The sequence below is a fragment of the Sinocyclocheilus grahami genome, unplaced genomic scaffold, assembly GCF_001515645.1.
Source record: "Sinocyclocheilus grahami isolate Dianchi unplaced genomic scaffold, SAMN03320097.WGS_v1.1 scaffold500.1, whole genome shotgun sequence".
NCBI classification, from domain to species: Eukaryota; Metazoa; Chordata; class Actinopteri; order Cypriniformes; family Cyprinidae; genus Sinocyclocheilus; species Sinocyclocheilus grahami.
Window position 1 is genome coordinate 447,983 of NW_015505679.1, and position 24,926 is coordinate 472,908.

General features: G+C 36.7%; 1 protein-coding gene and 1 pseudogene across 1 annotated transcript in view; both read left to right on the forward strand.

Annotated features, from left to right (window-relative positions):
- LOC107554390 (microtubule-associated tumor suppressor 1 homolog) overlaps nt 1–18,415 on the forward strand; it is a 38,796-nt pseudogene extending 20,381 nt beyond the window's left edge.
- Nucleotides 18,416–22,754: 4,339 nt separating this feature from the next.
- The window catches only part of LOC107554391 (pericentriolar material 1 protein-like), a 50,425-nt gene continuing 48,253 nt past the window's right edge, over nt 22,755–24,926 (forward strand). Inside the window, exon 1 of the mRNA XM_016236881.1 lies at nt 22,755–22,868. Coding sequence (XP_016092367.1) covers nt 22,764–22,868 — 105 coding nt within the window. The 5' untranslated portion in view covers nt 22,755–22,763. The remainder of the gene's footprint in view (nt 22,869–24,926) is intronic.

A 24,926-nucleotide genomic window follows, 5' to 3' on the forward strand; every position in this document is an offset into this window, starting at 1 on the left:
CAGCATCTTCCATCCTCATACCACAATCATACCCGTACTGTAGCCAAGAGAGTGGGAGTGAGAGAACGACGTTACTCATAAACTGCCTACTCCACACTCTGTGCAATCTCCCTCCCCTTCCCTCTTACATTGCCTCTCTCCCTCCATCCCGCCCCCCTTCTGAGTGCACGAGTGTGTGTCAAGCTGCACAGAGCTTGGCTTTGTGTGTGTGTGTGTGTGTGTGTGTGTGGGTGTGTGTGTGTGTGCATGTGCAACACACATAAAGGATTAGCGTGTGCACATTTGCAAGAGAGAGAGAGGAGGAGGAGAATATATGAGACACTGGATGGTTCAGCATCCAAGAGGATACCGCTGAACAGAGTGGCCGTTCCCACAAGAGCTACACATTCTGTGGCAGCATCAGTATTTTTAGCATTTTTTGAGAGATTTGGAGACTTAAAAATAGCAACACTGATATTTTTTCCAGTTTTTTCTTCTTATTTTTCGCTTATATTTTTTACCTGCTTCATATTTGGAATTTTCCCTCTCACCCTAAGAAGACTTTAGCATTGGAATGTGACAAGAGATCAGAGATTTTTATATAGTGAACATTTTATTTTAATATATAGTTTTTTATTTTACGGAAATTTCTTGATTTCCCCCCCCCCCCTATATTTTGTGGAGGATTTACTCTCCCCTGTTTGGACGTTGAAGGTCATGTTATGGTCTCCGAGACTTTCCCTATCAAACTTCCATGTGAAGCTCACGGCTAAGGGACTATTCCGCAATCTCCAGCTACTGCCGAGATGCAAGAAGACCACGGTGGTGTTCCATGCAGGTTGGAAAACCTCTTCTCTCCCTTCCTCCATCTCTCAATCTCTCCCTTCATCTCTCTCTCACCATACACCCCTTCCCCCTCCCATTTTTCTCCTTTTGACACCCGTCTCTCCATAGTTACCGTTGTTCCAGCCGTGCTTTGAGGAGTGTGTGGCAGCCTTCACTATTGGTTCTTTTTACAGAAGATGCTTACAAAGAACCGTGTGTGTTTGTGGGTTTGCGTGTGTGTGTAATGTAGTGAAAGGCCGGTCGCGTGATCTTTAGTGAGTGATGCCTGTGTCAGAGGGCACCATGTGCAGTGCCATAAATAGAAACTGCTTGCTGTGTTTTTAATATGTTTATCTATGCTATGCCTGCATCCTTATAGTAATACGTAAACAGCATATTTATTAAGTGTTTGCATAAACGAGTGGAACCATATACTGTATTGATATATTGATTTTTTTACTGGGAGTAAATAAAGCAGAGATTGATGTAATTGTGTGTGTGTGTTGTGTCAAGACGGTAAAGACTAGGATGCTAGGATGTGTGTTTCTGTGTTTTTGGTTACGCATTTTAGGGTTTAATAACTGAATTTCACCTCTCCCCAATTGAAATTCTCCACCGCCCTCCTTCTTTCTGTCAAATGAAAATTTAGGTTATGGTTACTGTAAGGGTGCTCTCTCCCTTTCTATCTGTTTCTCTTTCTTTCTGTCTCTCTCTTTCTATGTATCTGTTGGAGAATTTCAGTCATGGAGATTAATGTAGCAATTTCTCAAAGTGTAGTTCATAGTTCTCTTGATGAGGTCTGTCTTCTCTTACTGACCTAATCGATATTTTTTTCATTCATCATGTGTTTATCTCTCAGATAGTTTTTTTAGTAACTGTTGCTTTATCAGCTCAAGTCTGTCAGTACATTACCTCCAGTGTTCTTACAATTTTGAAAAAAATATATTGAAAGAAATATGAATATATATATATATATATATATAGCAGAGACCTGAACCAGGGACATATATAGGGACATATAGTCTTAGAGACCTTGAGGTACTAATTTAAGACAATTTGAGTTTGGGCGACAAACAGGATATCCCAAGTCCTTAATATCCAATGGGATCCACAGAGAATCCAAATATATGTGTGTTTTTGTGTGTGTAATCACACTTGTCCTCTTCAGATACTCCCTTTGAATTTCCAGTGAGCCAAATCCCTTGTTTATCCCATTTCTAACCTTCATATCTAAAGAATTAATAAACAGTAAAGTAAATAATTTTGATTGAGGTTGTGATGGTGGTATATCATTCTACCGCAGGCCCTGGATGTCGCTCTCTCGCCGCAGCAGACTGGCCGCTTTCTGTCTGTCTTTCCAGCCATGCTTGGATAGGTAACGACCAAAATGTCATGACAGATCTCATTTAGTCAACTTTGGACTGGAAAATGGTTGCTCAAAAGCTATATCATTTCAATTGTTTAAAGGGGGCATGAACTGCCTTTGTTTTTTATTTTGTACTGTTCCTGAGGTCCACTTATAATGTTATCAAGACTTTTACACCAAAAAGCATCATAATCTAGAAGTAATAGGCTATTTTCTGTCCTGTTTTGACCTCGCTCATCAGAACGCCCTGTTTGCATGGTGAATTGTAGTCTCGGAAGTAAACACCCACTGCTATGATTGGCTAACATTTGTGTATGTTTACAGCCTACATCCTTCATAGATGGATGCTGCTGTGATTTAGGTTAAAAACGCATAAATACTCAAACAATCTATAATAACAGACAAAGCAATAGTGAGTACGTTATAAAAACAGTTACTCTCACTTGTGTGTTACGACATTACTGTCGTATCCAATATATTCGGGACAGTGCCGTCGTCTTTTAGTTTCAATCTTTCTGAAAATCCTGCATCGAATTGTGCCTTGTTTGTAAAGGACTCTGTGGTCAAATGAAGTAAACAAAGGACCAAGTTCTTACTGACGTGGTCTGGAACTTCATTAAAAAATAAAGTTAATCAAATAAAGTTTATCGTTTGGTTTCTGCGTTGACCTGCGTTTGCCTCTCTCGTTATTTACCCTACACGTGCGAATCGGTGGGCGGGGCTAAACAGGCAGTGATGTAGAAGCAGGTGTTGATCATCTTCTGCAGAGGCGGAGTTTAGCAACACTATTATGTCATAAAGTGGCACATTCCACAACCTTTTTAGACTAACAAGAAAGTTTTGAGTTCTGAAACTTACAGGATGTTTTTATAGCACGATGACCTCTTATATGTCAAAAGATCAAGGGAAGCTTGATTTCTCAGTTCATGACCCCTTTAATGCTAACAAAAATAGTACATGATAAAAATGTTGTCATGAGGTAAAAATCATTATTTAATATGACTCAATCAACCAACTAAATTAATTCACTATGTTTATTTGAGCATTTACCATTTTATGGTCCATGGTCCACAGAATATGTAGTATTCTACAATATACTGTATCTTGGGGTATCATACAAATGCCATGGTATATGGTAATCAGATATCTAAGTAGCACTTTGTCATGGTACCACTATACCACTACAGTACTTTTTGTTCACCGAAACAGCATTTTTAGGAAGATAATTTTAGGCTGGGAAAAAAAAATCAATTAGACTTTGAATTAAACTCCCTTTTGTATTAGGTTTCATTATTACTATTATTTTTAATATATGTTATCATGGTTTTGTTTGGACACACAGTACCATACTAGAACTATCCCATATAGCAAAAGAAAAAAAAATCTCTGGCCAAAATATATTTGAATCATTTTGTAAATATGTGCTGCAAACAAGCATTTTTACAGTTTTAAAGGTTTAGTTAAAAATTTTTTTTAAAAACTGAGATAATGCTATTTTTTTAGATTGTTATATATGTATTTTGTCAATTAAAAAATATAAGACATAGGCAAAAATATAATCTGGAAAAATTGCTGAAATGTAAAATTTACAAAAAATAAAAATTATTTAAAATAATTTTTTTTACAGATTGTATTTATTTATTTAATTTTTAGAACAATATATAGTAAAATATATGATGTCTAATGGAATTTATTACAGTTTTAAAGGTTTGGTTTAAATTACAAAATGATATAAAGTTAATTTATATAATTTAAAAGCTTTTAATTTTTTTAAATAATCTATTTAGATATTTATATATGTACTTTGTTAATTTCAGAATATACAAAAATGGGAAAAATATAATGTAGAAAAATTACTAAAAGTTCAAATGTATTAACTAAAATTTACTTAAATACATTTTGTTAGAGATTTTATTTTACTTTTCAGAAAAATATATATATGCTGTAAACAATCATTTTTAGGTTTGGTTTAAATTACAAAATGTAATGCATAGGAAAATAAAACATTTGAAATAGACCTACATTTTTAAAATGTTTTTCAGACATGTATTTTTGTTAAGTTTAAAAGGTACAAGAAATTGTCAAAAATAAAATATTTAAAAACTCAAATGATTTAATATATATGCCATTTCAATTGTTCCATGGTAATTTCATGGTATTCTAGAGTACCATGTAAATACCATGCCATATAAATGTGGTAATGATTCAGTATCATGGTATTTATCAAAATTTTCATTTAGTGCCTCAATACTACCACTGTACAGTTTTATAAGGATATTGAGGACAAAATGTATCCCCGTGCCACAATGATATCCATAGTTGCGAAGTATCTGAGGTCAGCAGTGATATGATCAGAGCTGAGCAGATGACAGTCCTGTGGGGGCAGATGTGGTCTTGTGACCACAGGCAAGGGCACTGTTTAACACTGAGCTACAGTTATTTAAGGACTGCCAAAAAAGACTGCAGCAATCTCTCTATTTCAAGCCTGCGTTTAAATAATTTAACAGGGCCATTCGTCATGTGATCTTTGCATTATACATCACTTGTGCATTTGGGTTTGGACTTCCAGGTTTAGAAAGAATATGGTTTTGTATTAGGTGTAAAAAAGAAAGATAGGAAATATCTGACCGACGAGCATTTTAATGATTGTGCATTTATCAAAAATAGGATTACATATTTCTGTTTATTTAGTTGGATGCAATTAATAGTCGGAATAAAGAAAGACTAGACATTTTTATTTAATCCACATGATGTCTATGAGTGTGCTTATTCTTTGATGCACATAGCGGAAGAGATTAAAGATTAATATAAATGGTGTGTGTGTGTGTGTGATTTCTACAGGCGCTTGATGCTATATTGCTATATTGACACTTCACTTCAAAACTCTCTTTTCATTAAGAGTGATACATGATTTGTAGATGATTTGTTTTGTGTAACTTCATTTCCAAGAAAGTTATAAGAAACTATGTGACTGTAAAAGCAGAATCTGAGGGTCAACTACAGTCTAAATAATATGTGCCAGCAGGGGGCATCAGAGAGACTATCTGATTCATGGAAGGTGTTTTAAAGGGATAGCTCACCCAAAAATGTGAATTCTGTCATCATTTCTCACAAATCTTACAGATGTATTCAGCTACATTCAATATTCTGAAGCCACACTGATCTTGAAACATGGATTTTTGAATCGTGAATCATTTGTTTTGGTGGTCAAGAAGCGATTAAAAATGCTAAAAATCAGATCAATTGTATTTCTGTAAAATATAATTCAATATTTTAAAATATATAAACACTACTATTATTGGTAATCTGATTAAATCAAATCATTCTGAATGTACAAAAATCTTTCCTGAATCAAACCGAAAATTTACACTCTCAGAAAAAAAGGACAAAAGCTGTCACTTGGCTGGTTCCCTTTCAAAAGTACTCATATGTACCTTTTAGATAGTGATATGTAAACTTTAGTTACAAAGGTTTACTCAGTGACAACTTTTGTACCCTATTTTTTCTGAGAGTTTATGAATCGTGAATCAAATGTATTTTCTGCCTACCTTTAAAATCCACACCCCTATAGTGATGAAGCAATTTTCATTTTTTGGGTGAACTGTTCCTTTCAGGCCAGCTGTCAAAGCAGTCCACTAGGGAATGGGAGTTCTCAGCAATAGCTAATATTCAATTTGTACTCTTCAACTTTTCCTGCTTTTGTGTCTGTTGTGGTTACTTGGCAGATTTGTGTGTGGGATATTTTAAGGTTGCTAAGTAATACAGATTGCATTCAAACAAGGACTAAATTACAGTTCTTGTTAAATGTCATACACAGTCCTGGAAGTTTGAGAGAAGCCAACTGAATACCAAAATTATGGACAGATATATCCAGCCTTTATCTGTCTTTATCTTCATGTTTATGCTTTAAATATCTAATTAAAGGGGTCATATGATGCTGCTAAAAATTACATTATTTTGTCTATTTGGTGTAATGCAATGTGTTTATGCGGTTTAAGGTTCAAAAAACACATTATTTTCCACATACTGTACATTATTGTTTCTCCTCTATGCCCCGCCTTTCTGAAACGCGTCGATTTTTACAAAGCTCATCGGTCTGAAAGCGTGTGACGGAAATGTTACGTCCCTTACCATACTGTGATGCCTGCGGCAACCACATGTGACGACCCGGGCTGGACTCCGCTTCGTTCACGGTGAAAGCCGATCCGGCGATCCACAGTCCGAAGTTGAAGTATTTCCTCAGCGACCAGCACGGATCAGCTCTAGGCATGACGAAGCGGATATCGTCCTCTTTTGGAAGACCAAACAAAGTAGTTTCGCTTTCACAACGAAACACTCAGCGCCTTCACGACATGGCGGCGGCGGTGGCAACAATACTACAGCGAGAATAAAAGTTATGCCTTCTTTCTTTGCGGGAACATTTGGGCGGCGTTATGCAAATCTTCCCACATCGTGATGTAGACATGTGGGGGCGTGTTAGAACGAGCCATTTTAGGTAGGTGTGGCTGACTCTTAACTTTTATAAAGAATATCTCTTTGGATTTGAGACTTTAGTCTTTGCAACTTTACAGATCTTCTTTATGCACTAAGAGCTTGTAACACTCCAAAGAGAGAGGAAAAATTGAAATCGCATCATATGACCCCTTTAAGACATAAGAGAGATTATATATGTGGAATTTACACGTGAAGCAATGACAGCATCACATTATTTTTCTAATTCTTGTATAATTATTATACATTTTATGACGTCATATATTTGGAGACTACATGGTATATTTTAATATAAACTGTATTAATTTATTTGGACTATTTAAGTAAACTGAAAAAGTTAAAAAGTGATTAATAATTGTGGAACAGCTTGCAATCATATACATATATACGCTTCTGTGTCTTTTGTATAATTGATAGTAATTGGGAAGGTGAATAACTAAAAAAGAACCCCAGACATTTGATTTAGTAAGGTGAAAATGTTTGGTATAGATGATATACTGAATTTTATTTATTTATTTTTATTTATTTATTTTTCCGCATGAGAAATCTGTTAGTCAATGTTCTTCACAGATTATGGGATGTGAAACCTTTCTTTGACTTCAGTTAGCCAGTAGAAGATGAGACCAAAATGCACTCTCAATACACAAACACACACACACAATCTCTCTCTCTCTCTCTCTCTCTCTCTCTCTCTCGCTCTCTCTCTCTCTTTCTAATGCACTCTTAATGTGCTCTCTGGACCTTAGTGCATTATTATTAAGATTCAATCCCAGCATGCACTAGGACTTATTACAAGAGAGGGCGTATGTTGTTTGTGTGACTGAATTAAAGCTTTTGTTGCAGCGCTTTCCTATTAGTCATGCTTATTTCTTTCTTACGATGAGTGAATGCAGTTTTTTGCTTACTGGTTGAACTGAGGAGAATATGTGATTCTGGACTGTGAAATAATGCTGAACGTAATGACCACACTGAACACGCGCTCTTTTACAGTGGACAAGAGCTCCAAAGGGCCCAAAGCTGCAGGGGCCACAGCTGGACGGACACAGCAGCACAGCCCAGCTAGTCAAGGAGGAGCGATGGAGGAAGAGGAAGAGAGAGATCTTCGTCTTCAAAATGAGAAGAAGTGTCAATGCATCCTGCACCTCCGTAAACTCATCGCTAACGGCAATCGCCGCCTGGAGGCTCTCGCCCTGGTTGTGCAGCACATCTTCAGCGAGGTTGGAGAGTTTTACTGTTCAATATTTTCTCTTTATTTCTGTGTACATATTTCTTTGTGCAGGTTTTCTCCTCATTAATTTTCTGCTTTACTTTCTTGTAGTGGTGTGATTACATTGCTATTCAGCACATTATTGATCTTTTAGCAGGGTGGTCTCTGACAGAGAGCTACCCATAGTGGTGTTTTATATGAGACTGTGTGAGATAAAGCGATAATTTATGATCATTTAAGAATTTTCTTTAGTTGGACTGATTATCTTTCTCATTAAGTTATACGGAAACTTTACAATTAAAAATATCTAGAATTCTATTGTGGCTCTATAGCCTCGTTCAGACTGTCAGCCTAAATCCGATTTTGTGCATATCCGTGCATATCAGACGACTGACTGTCCACACTGTGTATCGCAACTGTTCATATCTGATTTGTGTGTCCGTACGCGCTCTTTCATTTTACGGAATGTGCATTGAGGCAGCGGCAGAAACGCAGGAAGCTGGAATGTGCGGCTTTATTCTGTGCTGCCGTCTCCGCTGGTTTCAAAACTCAAAGAGGTGCGTATACTAGCAGTATATTGTCTTTTTGCATTTGCCTTGCAGTTCGCAACAACACAAGCTTGTTTCTGCAAAAACTTTCATTATGTTTTCTACAAAAACGTCTAACGTTTTTTAGGTTTTACGTGGCGTGAAAACGTGAAAAAGCTAGGCTAAATCCGATCTGACCGGTCAGACTGAAACGGATTTCCAGGAATGCGATTTAAATAGGATTCCAAACCACATACGAATGTAGCTCGAAACGGATTCACACAAATCGAATTTCATGTAGTTCGTTGCCGTTCAGACTATCTAAATATGCAAGCAAGCCACACAGGAAGAAGAGGAAACTGACCGTCTCTTTGGGGTCTCTTTGACTAAATGTCAGAGCCATCAAACTCTAAGTATAGGGCCTGGCATGATCAAATACCTGGGAGGGAGTGTCTGTAAAAGCCCTCTATTTTGTGATTGGCTGTATCCTGGGTACAGATTTGTCAGAGTGCTAAGCTCTATTCGCCTTCTTTCGGTCTGCAAATATTTGCAGATCTAAAGGAGCTGTCAATCACTAGGTGTAACTAAGTATTTAAGGGTTCTCACTGGTCTGAATAATCCAAATAACCATAAGGTAAACACTCCGTACTACCAGAAATAATAGCAGGATAGTCCTAGAGTTGAAAAGAACATAATTATTCTCTTAGGATGTCTCAGAAAATTATTACTAAAACTGAAAGTACAACAAACAAGTAATTCAGTTTTTTTTTTATGTTAAGCGTCAGGTATTAAGCTTGCCTAACCAGTAAAACGTAATAATGAATCAACAACATTGACATGTCCTTGTCACATGGCTCATGACTGGTTGACCTTTTTAATGCTTAAATCTCGGTAGGGAGTTTCTCAGATGATTGTGTAGACTTTTTTTAAGGACATACACCACTATCCTTAAGCTACAGATTCAGTTTGCATTAGTTAGTCTTAAATGTTAAGCGTCAGGTATTAAGCTTGCCTAACCAGTAAAACGTAATAATGAATCAACAACATTGACATGTCCTTGTCACATGGCTCATGACTGGTTGAATGCCTTTTTAATGCTTAAATCTCGGTAGGGAGTTTCTCAGATGATTGTGTAGACTTTTTTTAAGGACATACACCACTATCCTTAAGCTACAGATTCAGTTTGCATTAGTTAGTCTTAAATACACCCAAATGTATAATTTCAGCTTTGATCACTCTGTAACATCTGTGGTAAACTTAAAAGAGAAGTGTGAATGTAAAGTCTACTCTTTGTTTGATTGGGGTGTTTAGTAAAACCCTACCGTTTTGCATTTTGGTTTCTCTGACAGAGTAGGTATGAGCGTAATCCCGCCCTCATGGGCCCCGAGGCAGAACCACTGACAGTAAAATCATCTAGACACAAAATTCTGTATTGAATCATATACTACACTGTCTGATGATGTGTGATCAACTGAAGGCGTGAGCTGTCTTTTATTGCCTGCATGACTGGCAGGAATATTTCTCGATTTTGAATGTTGAAAATTAGAAAATTAGATTCTGAATTTTTCATCCAAGTTTCTTCTTCTAGAAATGTTTGGATCATGAAAAGTGCACCAGAATGGACTGCAGATTGGAGAAAGCTGAAAAATAAGAAGGCCTAGTAACGGCAGCCAAAAAAGGCGTTTCATAGGTGGAGAAACGCTTTACATTTTGTTGAAAGATTGTGACAACAAACAATTTTTCTCTGAAATAATGTGCACCTATAAATCATGCACAAGCCTAGGAATGTGTATTAGGAAAGTGAATAGGGTGAATTTTGATTTTATGTTGACTTTAAACATACTCTAATCTGCCTGAACCCAGCTGTAGGTAAACACTATTATTCTTTCTTTCTTTCTTTCTCTAATACTTTGTCATCACTTTTTCCATTTTAACCATCTCATCTCATTCCATGCATTCCTCAGTGTCCTATATATAATGCAAATTTGTTATCTTATCTCCTTATCTCTCAGTAATAGCTAGCCTTCCCACCGTCAATTCTTCTTATCCAAACAGCTTAAAAAACACCTAGGATACTTAACAGATTTTGCACTTCTCCTCCAGAAACCCCTTATACAGTCACATACTTTCTAGGACACACACAACTTCCACTTTCTTCCCACTCGTGAAAAAAGAGAAACTTTACTTTGGGGAAAGTTGACAGTTTTAGCCCTTGTGTCACCCACTGTGATTGATAGTGAGCACAGAGGAGGTGGGATGTTGCTGTGAGGAATGCACCAGCTGCTGCTGAGGCCCAGGGGGCGGGATTTGGAGAAGGGGTGTGGTTTATTTTCCCACCTCACAGCTGTTTGGCTGATGTAACACGCTGCTTAATCACAGACACACACATACGTCTTTCCTGGAACAACAGTCTCACACTGACCCTTGATCATGCCTGCTGACAACAAACTGATTGAGATGGTTGTTATCCAACAAAAACAACCCATTCTGCCAATACTGACAGTGTCTAGCTGAGAGTCACGAGTAATACATGATATCATTGCAAAAACTTGGGAACTGTAGAGTGTTTTATCCATAGTTAGAATCAGATGTGATGTGTTGGCTCTTTAAAGTATGTTTGAGGTTGAATTAAAGCATATCTGGAGCTTTTACAAGGTTTTTGGGAAATTCTAATGAATGTCCTGCAGTTCAGTTGTTCTCAAGCTGTGCACCATTGATGGTCCATGACCAGATTCCAGGTGGTTGGCTGATTAAATAAATAATTTTAATAGACAGAAGTAACAACATTAAATTAAATGACTGATTAATCAATTCATAACATGAATTTACTAAGTATGTTCACAGTAATTTGTGATTAAAACTCGTTTAATTTGCCTACAAAACCACCACTGGCTCTGCACCCATTTATGTAAAATGTTTAATACGATGTGTTTAACAAACAGTCGGCTCATTTAAGCTCATTGACTGAGTAGTATCTAATTTCAATTAAATTAATTTTTGCAAAATTGAGAGTATTTGTTTTGTATTATTAGCTCCCCCAGCAGTGATTATTTTGTCATCATATATAATTATATACTATTATAGTAGTTATCATTATTTTAAGATGGCTTTTATTTTTATGTTTAAATGTTAATTTAAGCTTGAGTAATTTTATTGTGTTTTTTTATTATTTATCTTTCATTTCTTATCTTTATTTTTTAGTCATTTTAGTGCTTCAACTTAATTTTATTTCAACTGTTCTGTTTAAGTTGTCTATATAAATCTAATATTTATATTTTATTTTATTTATTTCAGAAAGATTTCAATTAAAACCACGTTTTAGATAAAAACACTGGTTTGTAGTCCTTCATTTTTGTTTTCCAGATGAATTTATCTGCCACCTGAAAACATTTGAAGAACCATTGCATTGTGACGAGCTATACTTTTAAAAATATTTAAAATGACACAATTTTGTATTAAACATTTGTATTATACGGAGCCCTGCACATGACATGCAAAACAAAATAAATAAATCGTGCACACAATTTTCTAATTCGTTCACTTGATGTACTAAAACGTGCACACGATTACTATTTCGTTCCCTCGATTTGCTAAATCGTGCGCACAATTTACTAATTTGTTCTCTCGATGTACTAAAACGTGCACATGATTACTATTTTGTTCCATCGATTTGATCATTTGTTCCCTCGATTTGCTAAATCGTGCACACAATTTACTAATTTGTTCTCTCGATTTATAAATCGTGTGCATGATTTAGCAAATCGAGGGAATGAATTAGTAAATCGTGTGCACAATTTAGCAAATCGAGGGAACGAAATAGTCAATTGTGCACACAATTTAGCCTACTATTTTTTTCCTGCATGCCATGTGCGGGGCTCCGTAGTATTATACAAAAATTATGCATTGTAATTTTAATCTAATACTATATATTATTTTACCCTAAAATCTTTGTTAGGCATTTTATTGCCAGCTATCCTTTTACTTTTTATTTTATTATTATTATTTTTTTTGTTTGAATCATGTTGACTGATTTTTGGTTTCGTTTCTTCTGTCATTTGATATAGCGTGAGGCAGCAATCAAACAGAGGGAAGAATTTTCCATCCAAATCAACAAACTGCGAGAGCAATTGGGTAAGCAACACATGTCTAGTCATACACAGTGGCTTGGTTATTATGTCCCTTTTCCTGGCTTACAGACCGTGAGCTTTCATCTTGGTTAGCTGTCATTTAACAGGTGCTTTTATTCAGAGTGACTTGAAAAACACAAATTGTAGGGAAAGGTTCTGTGAGAAACCTTGGGATAACGGTCTTGCTCAAGGGCACAATTATGATAAAATAGGTCTGTGTGAATGTCTAGTTTCGGGGTCACACCTACTTGGAATTGCAGAGTTTTTTTTTTCTCTCTCATAGATAATTTATCCAAGCTATATTTAGGCACCAGAATCTCACAGAAACTTGAGAGTGGGACCTTAGCAACACATTTTGAATGCATTAAAACATTTAGCAACATCCTGACATTGTAGCAAAAAGTGATACTCAAATTTTCTTTAGAAAATGCTCTAGTAATCTATGTATTTTTTCTTTGTCTGTGTTTATTGCCTTGCCATGATTTGCCGGTCCCTCTTGGATGATGTTATTCCCTACATTCCAGAGTGAGGCTGATCGTGTTTTGTCCTGTTGAATGCTCTGTTCTGATGAGCATCGTATTGATGAAACTGTACAGCTCTTTGTTTGGGAATTGGGAAACCGATGATATCAACCACACGGCAATCACACTCTACCTGTTTTATTATTCCCTGTAGACATTTGACAGCCTTTCATTGTGTTTGGAGTTGTTGTGTTTATTTGTATGCGTTAGCAACAAAATATGACTCCTCGACGCGTTTGTACCTTGAACACAAATGCACACGCATTCTTGGCAAGCCCGGACACACACATTTCTAATGCTGTAGAATGAAAAAGATGTGCAGCTTGTTATGTTTAATTAGTCTGGCCTCACGCACTGTCATGGCCTTTGGCTTCGGGACAAGTGTGAAGGATGTGTGTGGCATATGAGGAATGTTTCACTCACGCTGGCTTCTGTATGCAAGGTGCAGCTGGCCAAATGACAGTCTGCCTCTAAAGTTCACTGCCCTTTACCTCACAGAACTCAACGAAATAGTTGTCCTGAGGTATCAAAAACATATGCTGCTAACACAAGCATGCTAGACTCCATGTCAGAAGAATCCTATTTGTACTCCGCAGAACTTAAGTGTACTGTTGGTTCAATTCTTTAGAATAGAATTCTTACTCCAGTATGTTCTAGATTAAAATCTTGATTTTTCTGAATTAAATAGCTAGTTATATTAATTCCATTCTAGATTATATGGAACCTTTATGGAATTAAACCATCGTGTTCTAGATTATACTGACCATTTAGAATTGAATCAGCTATGCATTCTTGGTTTAAATCAGTATTATTTATATGGTATTCTAGAATTTATTAATATATTGAATACAGCTTTTATGTTTTTATTTTAGTTTTAGGTTTTTGTTATGTTCTGTTTTATTTTGGAGTGTTTTTTAATATTTCTTTTCAACTTTAATTTATTTTTAGTCATTTTAGTACTTAACTTAAACTTATTTTATTTCAGTTAGTTGCCAAGGCTGCATTTCTATTTTTTTCTAGAATTGTCTCTAGAACAAAGTTGTTTTTTTATTTATTTATTTTATTTCAGCTTTATTTCTGTTAACCGTTTCAGTTATTTTAGTTTAGTTTGTAAATGTACTGTTGTTTAAATGTACATTCTGGGTTATATTCTAGTTTTTATTCTCTTTAGTGTAGTGAACCACTGGTACATTCTAGATTGTGTTAGATTCTACTGGCTCTTTAGAGAAGTACATTGTAGGTTTTCTTTTGGATTTTACTGACTCTTTAGAAAATTGAACAAGTGGTGCATTCTATATTGTATTGTATAAACCAACATAACGTTCTAGATTTAAAAAATAAATAAAATTTGCAGAACAATAGTCACAATCTAGCAATACAATAGAATCTATAATGTACTGATGGTTTTGAGAATCTGTTCAAGATTCTATCAAGATCAGATTCAAGTTTGTGTCCAGATCAGACTCAGACAAAGACCTGTCCAAAAAGTGTTGTAGTGAACTGCAAGATAGAAGGCATCATTTATTCCAGCAAGCAGGCATAGCATGTTAGATGCATAGAGTAGTTGGAGCCAAGATGTAGATCCAGACCAAGCACTAAGACAAAGCCAAGTTTATGTCGTCTTGAGAGTTCCACAAGATCAAGAGTCATCTTTTTCCTAACATGCTCCTCTCTATCGCTTAATTGCCAGGTAACTCTGTCTCGTGTTGTGAGCAGTTGGAGAGAGAGAAGGAAGAGGTGCGTTTATCTTTGGAGGCATTGTTTCAGAAACTACAGGAGCAGCATCAGAAAGAACTACAGCAGCTGGAGGAAAGACTGAAGGACTTCTACTCCGCAGAATGGGACAAGACCCACGAGGCCTATCAAAGGGAGGCGGATAAATGCAGGGCTCTCATGCAGCAGCAGGTAGGATCTTACCTGGACTTGCCATTGCTTACATCACAAAGAAATCACAAGTGGAATGTAATCACGTTAACCAATTCAAATCACACAGCTCTAATCATGCAATACTATGTCTGGTTTATTGTGAGTGCATTTTCTGAATGTGTGCACCGTTTTTTTTATGTTTAGTCTGTTTAAATTAATCATGAATGACTGATGATGACAAGTATGGTTTCCACTTACAGGTGGAGGATGTGAGGAACAAACAAGAAGCACTGAGGAACCAACAGAAAGTGGCACACACTCAGCAGATAGCAACACTGAAACAGGAACATGAGGAGTCACTTGCAGGTCATTTCACTGCAGTCATCAAAAGGCCTATTGTTTATCCTTTCATCTAATGCACTATATTTTGAATTTGATCTAATCTTTCTGTCAGATGAGGAAGATCAATTTGAGTTTTTTTCCTTTTCCAGAGCTCAGCAGGATTCATGAACAGGACATGCAAGAACTTGATAAAACACTCAAAGAGTCTGAAGCCACGCTCAATGTATGCATCACCGTCTAACTTAAATATGAATTAACTCACTTTTTAACTTCGAAATGTATAGCATTCAGTTATTTACTTCATTTGCAAATTGAAAATGTTTGGTAATTGTTTATTTAATCACTGTTACAGGAGAAAATTCTGACTTTGACAGAAGAAAACGAGGCTTTGAAAGAAAGAATCAGAGAAGAGGAGAAACGGAGGAGAGCGCTGGCAGACAAAAGTCAGGTAAAATTTGCAAGACATATGCAATGATATGTATTATTCTCAGTATAACCACAGGGCTGGTTAACAGTTGGTGTTATTGAATCTAAATCCTTTTTTTACTGATTTTATTTATATATTTTGTATGACAAGCCCAAGCCCAAAACTACTGGTAATATTAATAAAACATTTTGACTTGGCTTTTATTTTCATATTTTTGGTTTTCATTTTTAATTTAAGTAATTTTGTTTGTTTTTGTCTACTTGGCTTAAATTCATTTTTATTTGAGTAATTTGAATACTTCAGTTTATTTTATTTCCCGTAGTTTCCAAGGCATTTCTATTTTTTGTTCAAGTTTTTCATCTATTATTTATATTTTATTTGAATTCAGCTTTATTTAAATGAACAAAAATGACTTTTAATAGTTTTAGTTAAAAATAACAACACTGACACCAGGAACTGCTTTCTAATACAGTCCATCAGAAATGTTTACATTTGCGTAGTTCTTCTGCAAAGTGGGACGTCTGATTAACCATCTTGACCATGTAAAGCTAGTTACATACTAAGCCTGTGACCCGTAGAGATGCTCCGTGTACTACTTTGTAGTCCCAGATGGCGTGAAACCCAAACTAAACACCTGTTTCTCTGTGTGCAGAAGGACGCCCACACGCTGTATTTGGAACAGGAGCTGGAGAGTCTCAGAGCCGTGCTGGAGATAAAGACCTACCAGATACACCAGCAAGACAAGAAGCTCATGCAGATGGACAAACTGGTGAGAATATGCACAGATATAATGCATAAATATGCCTTAGATGCCCCAGTAGCCTCTTCATGGCATTGTGAGCCCATGACATTCTGGTTAGATTTGCCTGTGTCACTGTATCAATAATTAGCCTTTGCCAGGTCAACTGCCTTTGTCAAGTAGCTTCCTTTTATTCCCATTTCATAATTTATGACCAAAAAGGAAAGTTCACCCAAAAATTATTTACTCTTCCTTTTAAACTAACCCAAACCCTTTTCTTTTGACTGTGAAACGCAAAAAAATGAATTTTGAAGAATGTTTTTGTCTATAAAATGAATTTCATATAAGTTCAAAATGATATTGGACCCAAATGACTTTCACTGTATGCACAAAACGCCGAGAAATTAAAAATATCTTTTCTTCTGTGTGTTCTGCATAATAAAGAAATGCTTCATTTTTGTGTGAACTATCCCTTTAAGGCTAGTACTGTAGTCCTGTTGTAACTTGCCATATTTAAACTCTCTAACATAGAGCATTTTAATTTTTAACTTAACTTTGGGTTTACCACTGGTATGATGTGTTTTTGATTAATAAATAATACGTTAACGTTTGTATCATTATTCACAGATTGACGATAATTTGAAACTAGAAGAGTGTTTAAAGAAAGTCCAGCAGGAGAACGAGGACTACAAGGCTAGGATGGACAAACATGCTGCACTTTCAAAGTAAGTCGAGTTTAATTTGTTTCTAATATTAGTGTATTAAATGATCAAAGCAGAAGATTTCAAATCTTTTTTTTTTTTCCCTGTTTGACTGTAGACAGCTCTCCACAGAGCAGGCCATGCTTCAGCAGACCCTACAGAAAGAGTCAAAGGTCAACAAACGGCTATCTATGGAGAACGAGGAGTTGCTGTGGAAACTACACAACGGGGACCTTTGCAGCCCTCTACGTCTCTCACCCTCCTCCCCCTTCCACTCGCCCCAAAACCCTGCCTCCTTCTCCACAACCCCAATATCACCCAGATAACCTCTGAACTCGGACCACGCTCACTCAGAGGCACCTATGGACCTTTTGACCATTTTATTCCTATAATAGGACTTGTACTGTTTGTAAAGTTCATAAATGTTCCCTCTACAGTTAAAGACAGTGATGCACAGTTGCACTTCTAGATCAAGGAATTGCCTTGTTCAGTTACACGCTTGTTCGTTCTTTAATGTCTGTCTCTCCCTCACTTTTTTTTTTCCTTAAATCTCGAACATGCACAGAATTTTCTCTGAGGAGGGAACATACCTCAGGGCTTGTACATAGAGTATCTCTTCCTCGGACTGCCATTTTCTGTTACTTGTGCTCTGTTATCCTTTTTTTTTATTAAAATGGTCTGTGCATAGTAAGTAAAAGATGGAAAGCTGTCCTTTTCTTTGTATGCTCACAAGAACACTATATGGTATTTGCAAAAAAAGATGGAAAACAGAAGTCCTCTATTTGCTTGGATTGAATTTTTAGAGCATTTATACAGAAAAGAAAAAAGACAGTTCAGGGAAGAAGCTTAAATGGAGTGCATATACTGTAGATCCAGATCTCTGTTGTGGAATGTATTTACTTCTCTCCTAAACTGTATCCAGTGGCCCTCACATCCAGAATGCTTTAGGTGTGAATGTGTCCCATCTCAACCGCAGTGCCCTTCTTTGCTTTATTTAATTTTTTTAATTAATGCATTACATTTCTGGATGTTTATCCTATTTTGTATTGTTTATTTGAATGCAAACACAAATTATTATTTAAAATAAACAAGTTTAAGTTTAGAATTTGTTTAAATCGGTACTTCAGATATACACAGAGAATGTGAGTCAAATTATGACAAAAAGATGTTTGTGAATCTATATCATGAATTTAGACTTCCACTCAGCTTTATCTTACAGTTTAACCAAGATAGCATGGGGGGTTATACTTCCTATATCATTTTTATATAGAATTATTATCATTGTTCTTTATTCCACAGCCCCCTTAATAAATAAATAGAATGTTTTTATTTTTTTCATACTTCTGTTGTGGTTTTTGTAAGCCAATGGGAACCAAAACAACATTTTAAAAAATATCTTCTGTGTTCCAGAGAAGAAAGACAGTCACACAGGTTTAAAGCAACATGAGGATGAGTAAATGATGACAGACTACATTTGGAGTGGACTATCACTTCAGCTTACTCTGAGAGATGGTCTTCGCTGCAGAACACAAGATCCAGGGGGCGAGGTTGGATCCAGATCCAACTCCTCCCACCTTACCTTAACCTACCCGTCTCCACCCCCTGATCCCTAAACCCACCCATCTCCATCCCCTAGATGTGGATCCAACCAGGCCCCCTGGATCTTGTGTTCTGCAGTGAGGGGCTACTGTACTCTTGACACCTTGCGGTAAAAATTTTCACTGTAAATGGAATGACAAATCATACAGGAGTGGCATCTAATGGACATAATTGGAAGTGTTGTATGTTTGTTTGGAGGAGTGGAATACTGATTACAAACAAAAATATATTTGATATATTATATAATAAATAGTCTTTATATTATTTATATTAGAATTTTATCACGTCTAAAAGTGCAAGTCTCCTTGTGCTTAAGAGTTGAAGACATTATTTCATTGAGCTTTTTCTATATTTTTGTAATTCATGTCCACATTTTTTTTACAATATGACAATTGCAAAACTAACTTCAAGTATAAACATTTATTTGGGATTTTGGGGTTATCCCCCCCCCCCCCTTTTTTTTAATTTGCCAAAAATAGAACTTTATTTCAAAAACAAACAAGCAAGCCCTGTCCAGATTTAAAAAGTAACGCAAAAGTAACGTAACGCGTTACTTTCCATAAAAAGTAACTAAGTAACGTAATTAGTTACTTTTTTATGGAGTAACACAATATTGTAATGCATTACTTTTAAAAGTAACTTTCCCCAACACTGGTAATACTTGGTTCTTTAGACCTTAGGAGAACCATAAGTGGACTAGTACCATTTTATATATCAAAATACCATTGTATTACCATTACTACACCATGGTATTGGCACAATACTTTTTAAGGGCATTATAAGAATTTGTAATACTGTGGTGAACTTTTGTCATTATCTAATGTTACAGTTTATTCAGTTTAATGTTGTCATGCTCAGTGTGGCGTGTTAAATGTTGCTTGGCAGCTGGTCAAACAAACCTCAGCCCCTCAAATGGAACGGTCACATCAAGAAGCTGTGTGGCCGCGTGGTGCAGGGGTCGAAATTAACCTTTTTACTTGCAGGGGTGGATTTAGTGATTTGGGGGCCCCTGACAAAATATAGGAATCAGGCCATATATATATATTTGCACACATTTACCTAGATCAGCCTTGAGGTTCCTTTTTTGTTGTGATGCTTGCTGCTGCGCAATGGTGCCCCACAGTTGTGTCCAATGTTTCTACATTTTTTTATGTACATGTTATAATGGCTTTCTTTCATGCTGTAGACCACAAAATAGCATTTGTATTTACAGTTTTCACAAAAACAAAATAAATTATAAAATAATAAAGCTCACAATTTTAGCACTTTTTTTTTTAAGAAAAAATGAGTCGGAAGTATAAATTATGATATTAATTTAAAACGATCTGAACAAAAACTGCAGACGGGATTATTGAAAATGCACACTGATTCTCTGCCAGCAGGAAGCGCTTTTGGAACATCAGAAATACAGTGGTTTCCCCAGTAATGGCTGTAAACAAAGCAGCGCTGCTCATAAACGTTACTTTATGAGATAAAATGAAAATGCCACCAAAACTTTTCTGAAGACAGTCGGTTCCCTTCAGAGATTCATTCATATAAAAACTTGAATTAGTGAGAATGAGAAAAATATAGCCTATATTGAGGAGGAAAGTCCACTGATGAGTTACCAGCATAAGCCTGTGTGCCAAAAGCTGTCTAATTCTAAACTTTAAAATAAACTTATTTTAACTACAAATTTAAATGAAAATGAAAAAATAATGAATTGGAAATTATACATTTATACACCTAAGGATTATATCAACCAAACAAGTAACTGCGTATGCGTCCTCTACTTGGGTCCTTCTCATAAATGAGTAAGCGGCATTTAAAACAATAAACATATAATATGCACTGTTGCTCAATATTTAATTACAGCTTCAGATACATGATATTTTCATTTGCGACAAGCAGGATGCAAGGGAAGTGTGTTCAACTCGGACAAGCAACCATTCTCATGTCAGCGCTTAATGCACATCTCGTGTATGAAAAGCATTTTAGGGGGACCAAGGCAGTCGCCTACCTTTGCCTAATGGGGTAAGTCCGCCTCTGTTTACTTGGTAGAACTGGTGCTCCCAACCTCAAGAAGTTAGGAGCACCAACAGAAATTTAGGAGCATCCACTGAATATTAAGGAGCATCAAAACTGCCAATTGAACGGAAGGGCTGGCAACATCCTGATGATTAAAAGCTTAAACAATTGAACCTGATCCTGAATTCTTTGCCACCACTTGGCCCTTCATTTCTTGTTAGTAGGGGTGTAACGATTCACTCGTTTTATCGATGCATCGATTACAAACCCTGATGATGCATATGCATTGATCTTGAAACATGGATTTTGAATCGTGAATCGTCGATTTCGGACAGTAATCGATTTAAAACGCTAAGAATCGAATGAATCGCGATTTCTATAGCGATTCAATGCTTTCAAAATATATATATACATTAAATTACTACAAGCACGAATTAATGGATACCTTGAACAGTGTTTGTGCCCTCGCATCTCTCCTTCTCTACTATTTACCGCCTGTGACTGTCACTGGATTGCGCTTGCACTCAGTTCGTCTCACTGACACATTTTTTGAGCAGCTGATGTGTGATCTCTCCTTAGTAGGCTACTCGTGGCCAGCAATGCTAAAGTGAAGTAGTTTTACTTTTCTGTAGTTTTTCAGTGGCTATCGGTCACACCGAAGATATTCGAATCAATCGAGCAGCTGCGCATTTCTTGCATGGACGGAGCAAAAATGTAAGTGTCTAAAGCATACGCACAGTTCCATTGAATGATAAATGTGTTTTAACAATGTCGTTGAACTGAATGTACGGAGGAAACTGTTAAAATAACCACAGCATTAACCACAACCTTGAAATAAGAGCGCGAGGTTTATCAGATGCATGAAGTAGCGTTCGTTGCTATAGCAAACAGACATCGGGAGCGTTTTCTTTCAGAATCATCATTTGCCGATAGAGTGGAAAAGTTAAATACTATAGCATTTTATTTTATGAAAATGAGATAATGAAGTGAACTGACATTCACCTCCCTGTTAACTTCAAAAGGCAACGCAAGAGCCAACTTTTGACTCTTTCTCGACATTTCTGCAGCATATAGTGCTAGGCTACTGTTGCAGCTGTTGTTATAGCAACAAAAGACACCCTCGGCTGCTATTTGTAACCAAAACGCTGCCAGCTTTTTATTTTACTAAAAAAGCGCTCGTCAACGTTTTCTTGTCAAAAAAGATGCCAAGTGTGAACACGCCCTAACTCTCTGACAGCAGGTGGCGCTTATGGAACAGCAGCAATAGTGTTTCCTTGGTTACCGCTGTAAGCAAAGCAGTGCTGCACTTACTTCTTTATATAAGCAATATACATTCTCAGTCAAGACAGTCAATTACCCTCAGAAATACATTAATTTTAACCCCCACTACCAATTCAATATTTAGGATTTTCTTTCTATATTTCGCGTATAGTGATCAGTGAGCTTGTTCTGCCTGCTACAGTATTTTATTTTATTTTATTTGCGTCCTTCTTCAACGTCTCTACAGACTTCATAATATTTCCACACAAATGACATTTTGGAAAATGATTTAAATGCAGTTTGTGCAAGTCCAGAACAGAGATTGGCTGAAATAAAACAAAAAAAACGTTCTGTTCCGAGTTAGCTCCCTGTCACGTGACAACGGAGTGCAGCGAAAGGAAGTGATTGACGGCTAATATAACCAATCTAAAATACGCATTAAAGTTAAGAATGTAAAGATGAAGCTTAATTGGTTATGAAACGTCAGATAGAATGGTGGAGTGGTCACTGTATCGGCTCACAGCAGGCACATACTGTGTAGTAATTCGTGAACGTTTAGCAGAGAAATGAAGACAGGTTGCACCACAACAATTATGTGCACTCGCACAAATGCTTCAAAATATATTTTGGGGTCACACAGATTACATTTCGGGAGCATATATTCGCAAACTCTGCGGTGTATATGAGTTGTCAGCGAAGGTGGATTAGGGTTGTGCATTTCTTTAGGTTAGGTCTGTGTAAGTGCTTATTTGGTTGTTTTCTGCAGGTTCTGATAGTTCATGATGGCGACGGGTGGAACGCCATTTGAAGACGGCACAGATGAGCAGGAGCTGCACAACTGGACCATCTCCAACGGAAGCTTAGATGACCGACTCAACAATATGGTATGAATCAATTGTACTGATACTGATCCAATGTAACTGGAACAATAGCATGCTGCAGGAATGACGTTTGTTTGTAGGCCAACCCGGAAGTTAACATCACCCTTATTCTCTTAAAAAAAAGCCAGTAGGATTGTTCCTTTGGCTTTTGGATTATTGCAGAAATTATGCATGGTGATCAATAAAAGGTTGTGATGTTTACACGTTTAGTTCATCAAGATGATCTTCACAAGTAGGGTTGCAAAATTCCGGGAATTTTCAAGACTGAAAACTTTTCATTGGAATAAACGGGAATATATGGGAATTAACTGTAAATTTGCAAAATTGCAGGAACTGGGAACTTAAATGTAGTTGAGAAAAAATCTTGCAGCATAATCTTGGTTAAAGGGGTCATATGATGTTGCTAAAAAGAACATTATTTTGTGTATTTGGTTTAATGCAATGTGTTTATGCGGTTTAAAGTTAAAAAAACACATTATTATCCACATAATGTAGATTATTGTTTCTCCTCTATGCCCCACCTTTCTGAAACGCGTCGATTTGTACAAGTCTCATTGGTCTGAAAAGCGAGGTGTGCTCTTATTGGCCAGCTATCCAGTGCGTCGTGATTGGCCGAATACCTCAAGCATGTGACAGAAATGTTACGACCCTTATCATACTGCGTTTCCATCATACAGTCTATGGTTTCGATGTGTCCGGTGCGACGAGACAAAACCAATAAAACCCATTACAAACGAGGCATTTGTTGCATCCAGTGGGTACATAATTACTGATTGTAATGACTTATACTGTGTTTTTACGCTTTGCGTTGCGTATTGCGCCGTGTAAACATAAAACCATGTCTGGCTCTTTGCAGCAAAGAGAAAGGAAAAATTTCCTTGCAGCTGTTGACCCCTTTAAAACATCCTGATTTAATGTAATTTCAGTTTAATTTCTACCCTATAACTGCTCAATCACATGCACACACAGCACACTGTGTTTTCTAAAAGTTTAAACCGTTTTAACTTTGCATGGCTTTCTATACATCTCTTGTGTGAGACGCGAGTGCAGCAGTCATAGTTGTCCGTCTAAAAATGCGCTAAATATGCGTTCTGTGTGAGTGGCTTGGGTTCGGTTTTAACCCATTCCAGATCTTCTCCGCATTGAGCTTCTATATTTCTCTAATATTTTGAATGCATAACAAAACATCACCGCATCTCGCGCGCCACTAATGACGCTCCCTGATGCACAGCTAACATTCACAGGCAAATGTTTATTTTAAATTCGACTAATATTCATTTTTTTTATTCACAATCTCCTCATCACAGGCAGGCACAGCACTCAATTCAGCATGTGTTTGTGTTTGTGTGTGCTGTCTGCGTCGCTCATAGTACGTGCCTATATCGTGCACTATATCGAAAAATCCATATCGAAGAAGGTGTACCGTCGATAAATATCGATACCGTTTTATTGCCCAGGCCTACGCTAAAGCGATCGCACCTGCCGCCGCATTAACACATATAGACTAAGATCTTGATAAGAAGAAGCCATATTAGTAATGATTATAAACGAGAATTGTTAAAGATATAAAGATATTGTAGCTTGTTCAAGTTGTGCACGAAATAGACTTTGCTTTTCTGCACTTTTGCTTGCACGTCTCTGTCATTTCGATCTCTCTCACGCTGCACAACTGAGCTGCGTTTATCAGGTGTGTCAGCGCTGCTGTTCAGCAGATATGAGTGCTGTTTGAAACCATTTTTTCCACTAAAACTTTGATGTGCGTCGTCTCAGTTTAATACGTGAACACAGCAAGTGATGCGATTGCAAAACAATCAGGAAAAAAGGCATTACATGCACATTTTAAAGTCATAACATGTAAATATATATAGTCGCCAGTGGCGACCTCAGCAGAAACTTCCATCGCAAATTAATATTTTTGCTCGCAAATGCGACCGTTTTAGTCGCAGTCTGGAGCCCTGAATAAAATGTAGATGCTTCGATTGTGTGTCAGTAAACATGATTTTAAATTAGGGCTGCACGATAAATCGCATGCGATATTTAACGCGCATCTTGTCAGTAAAG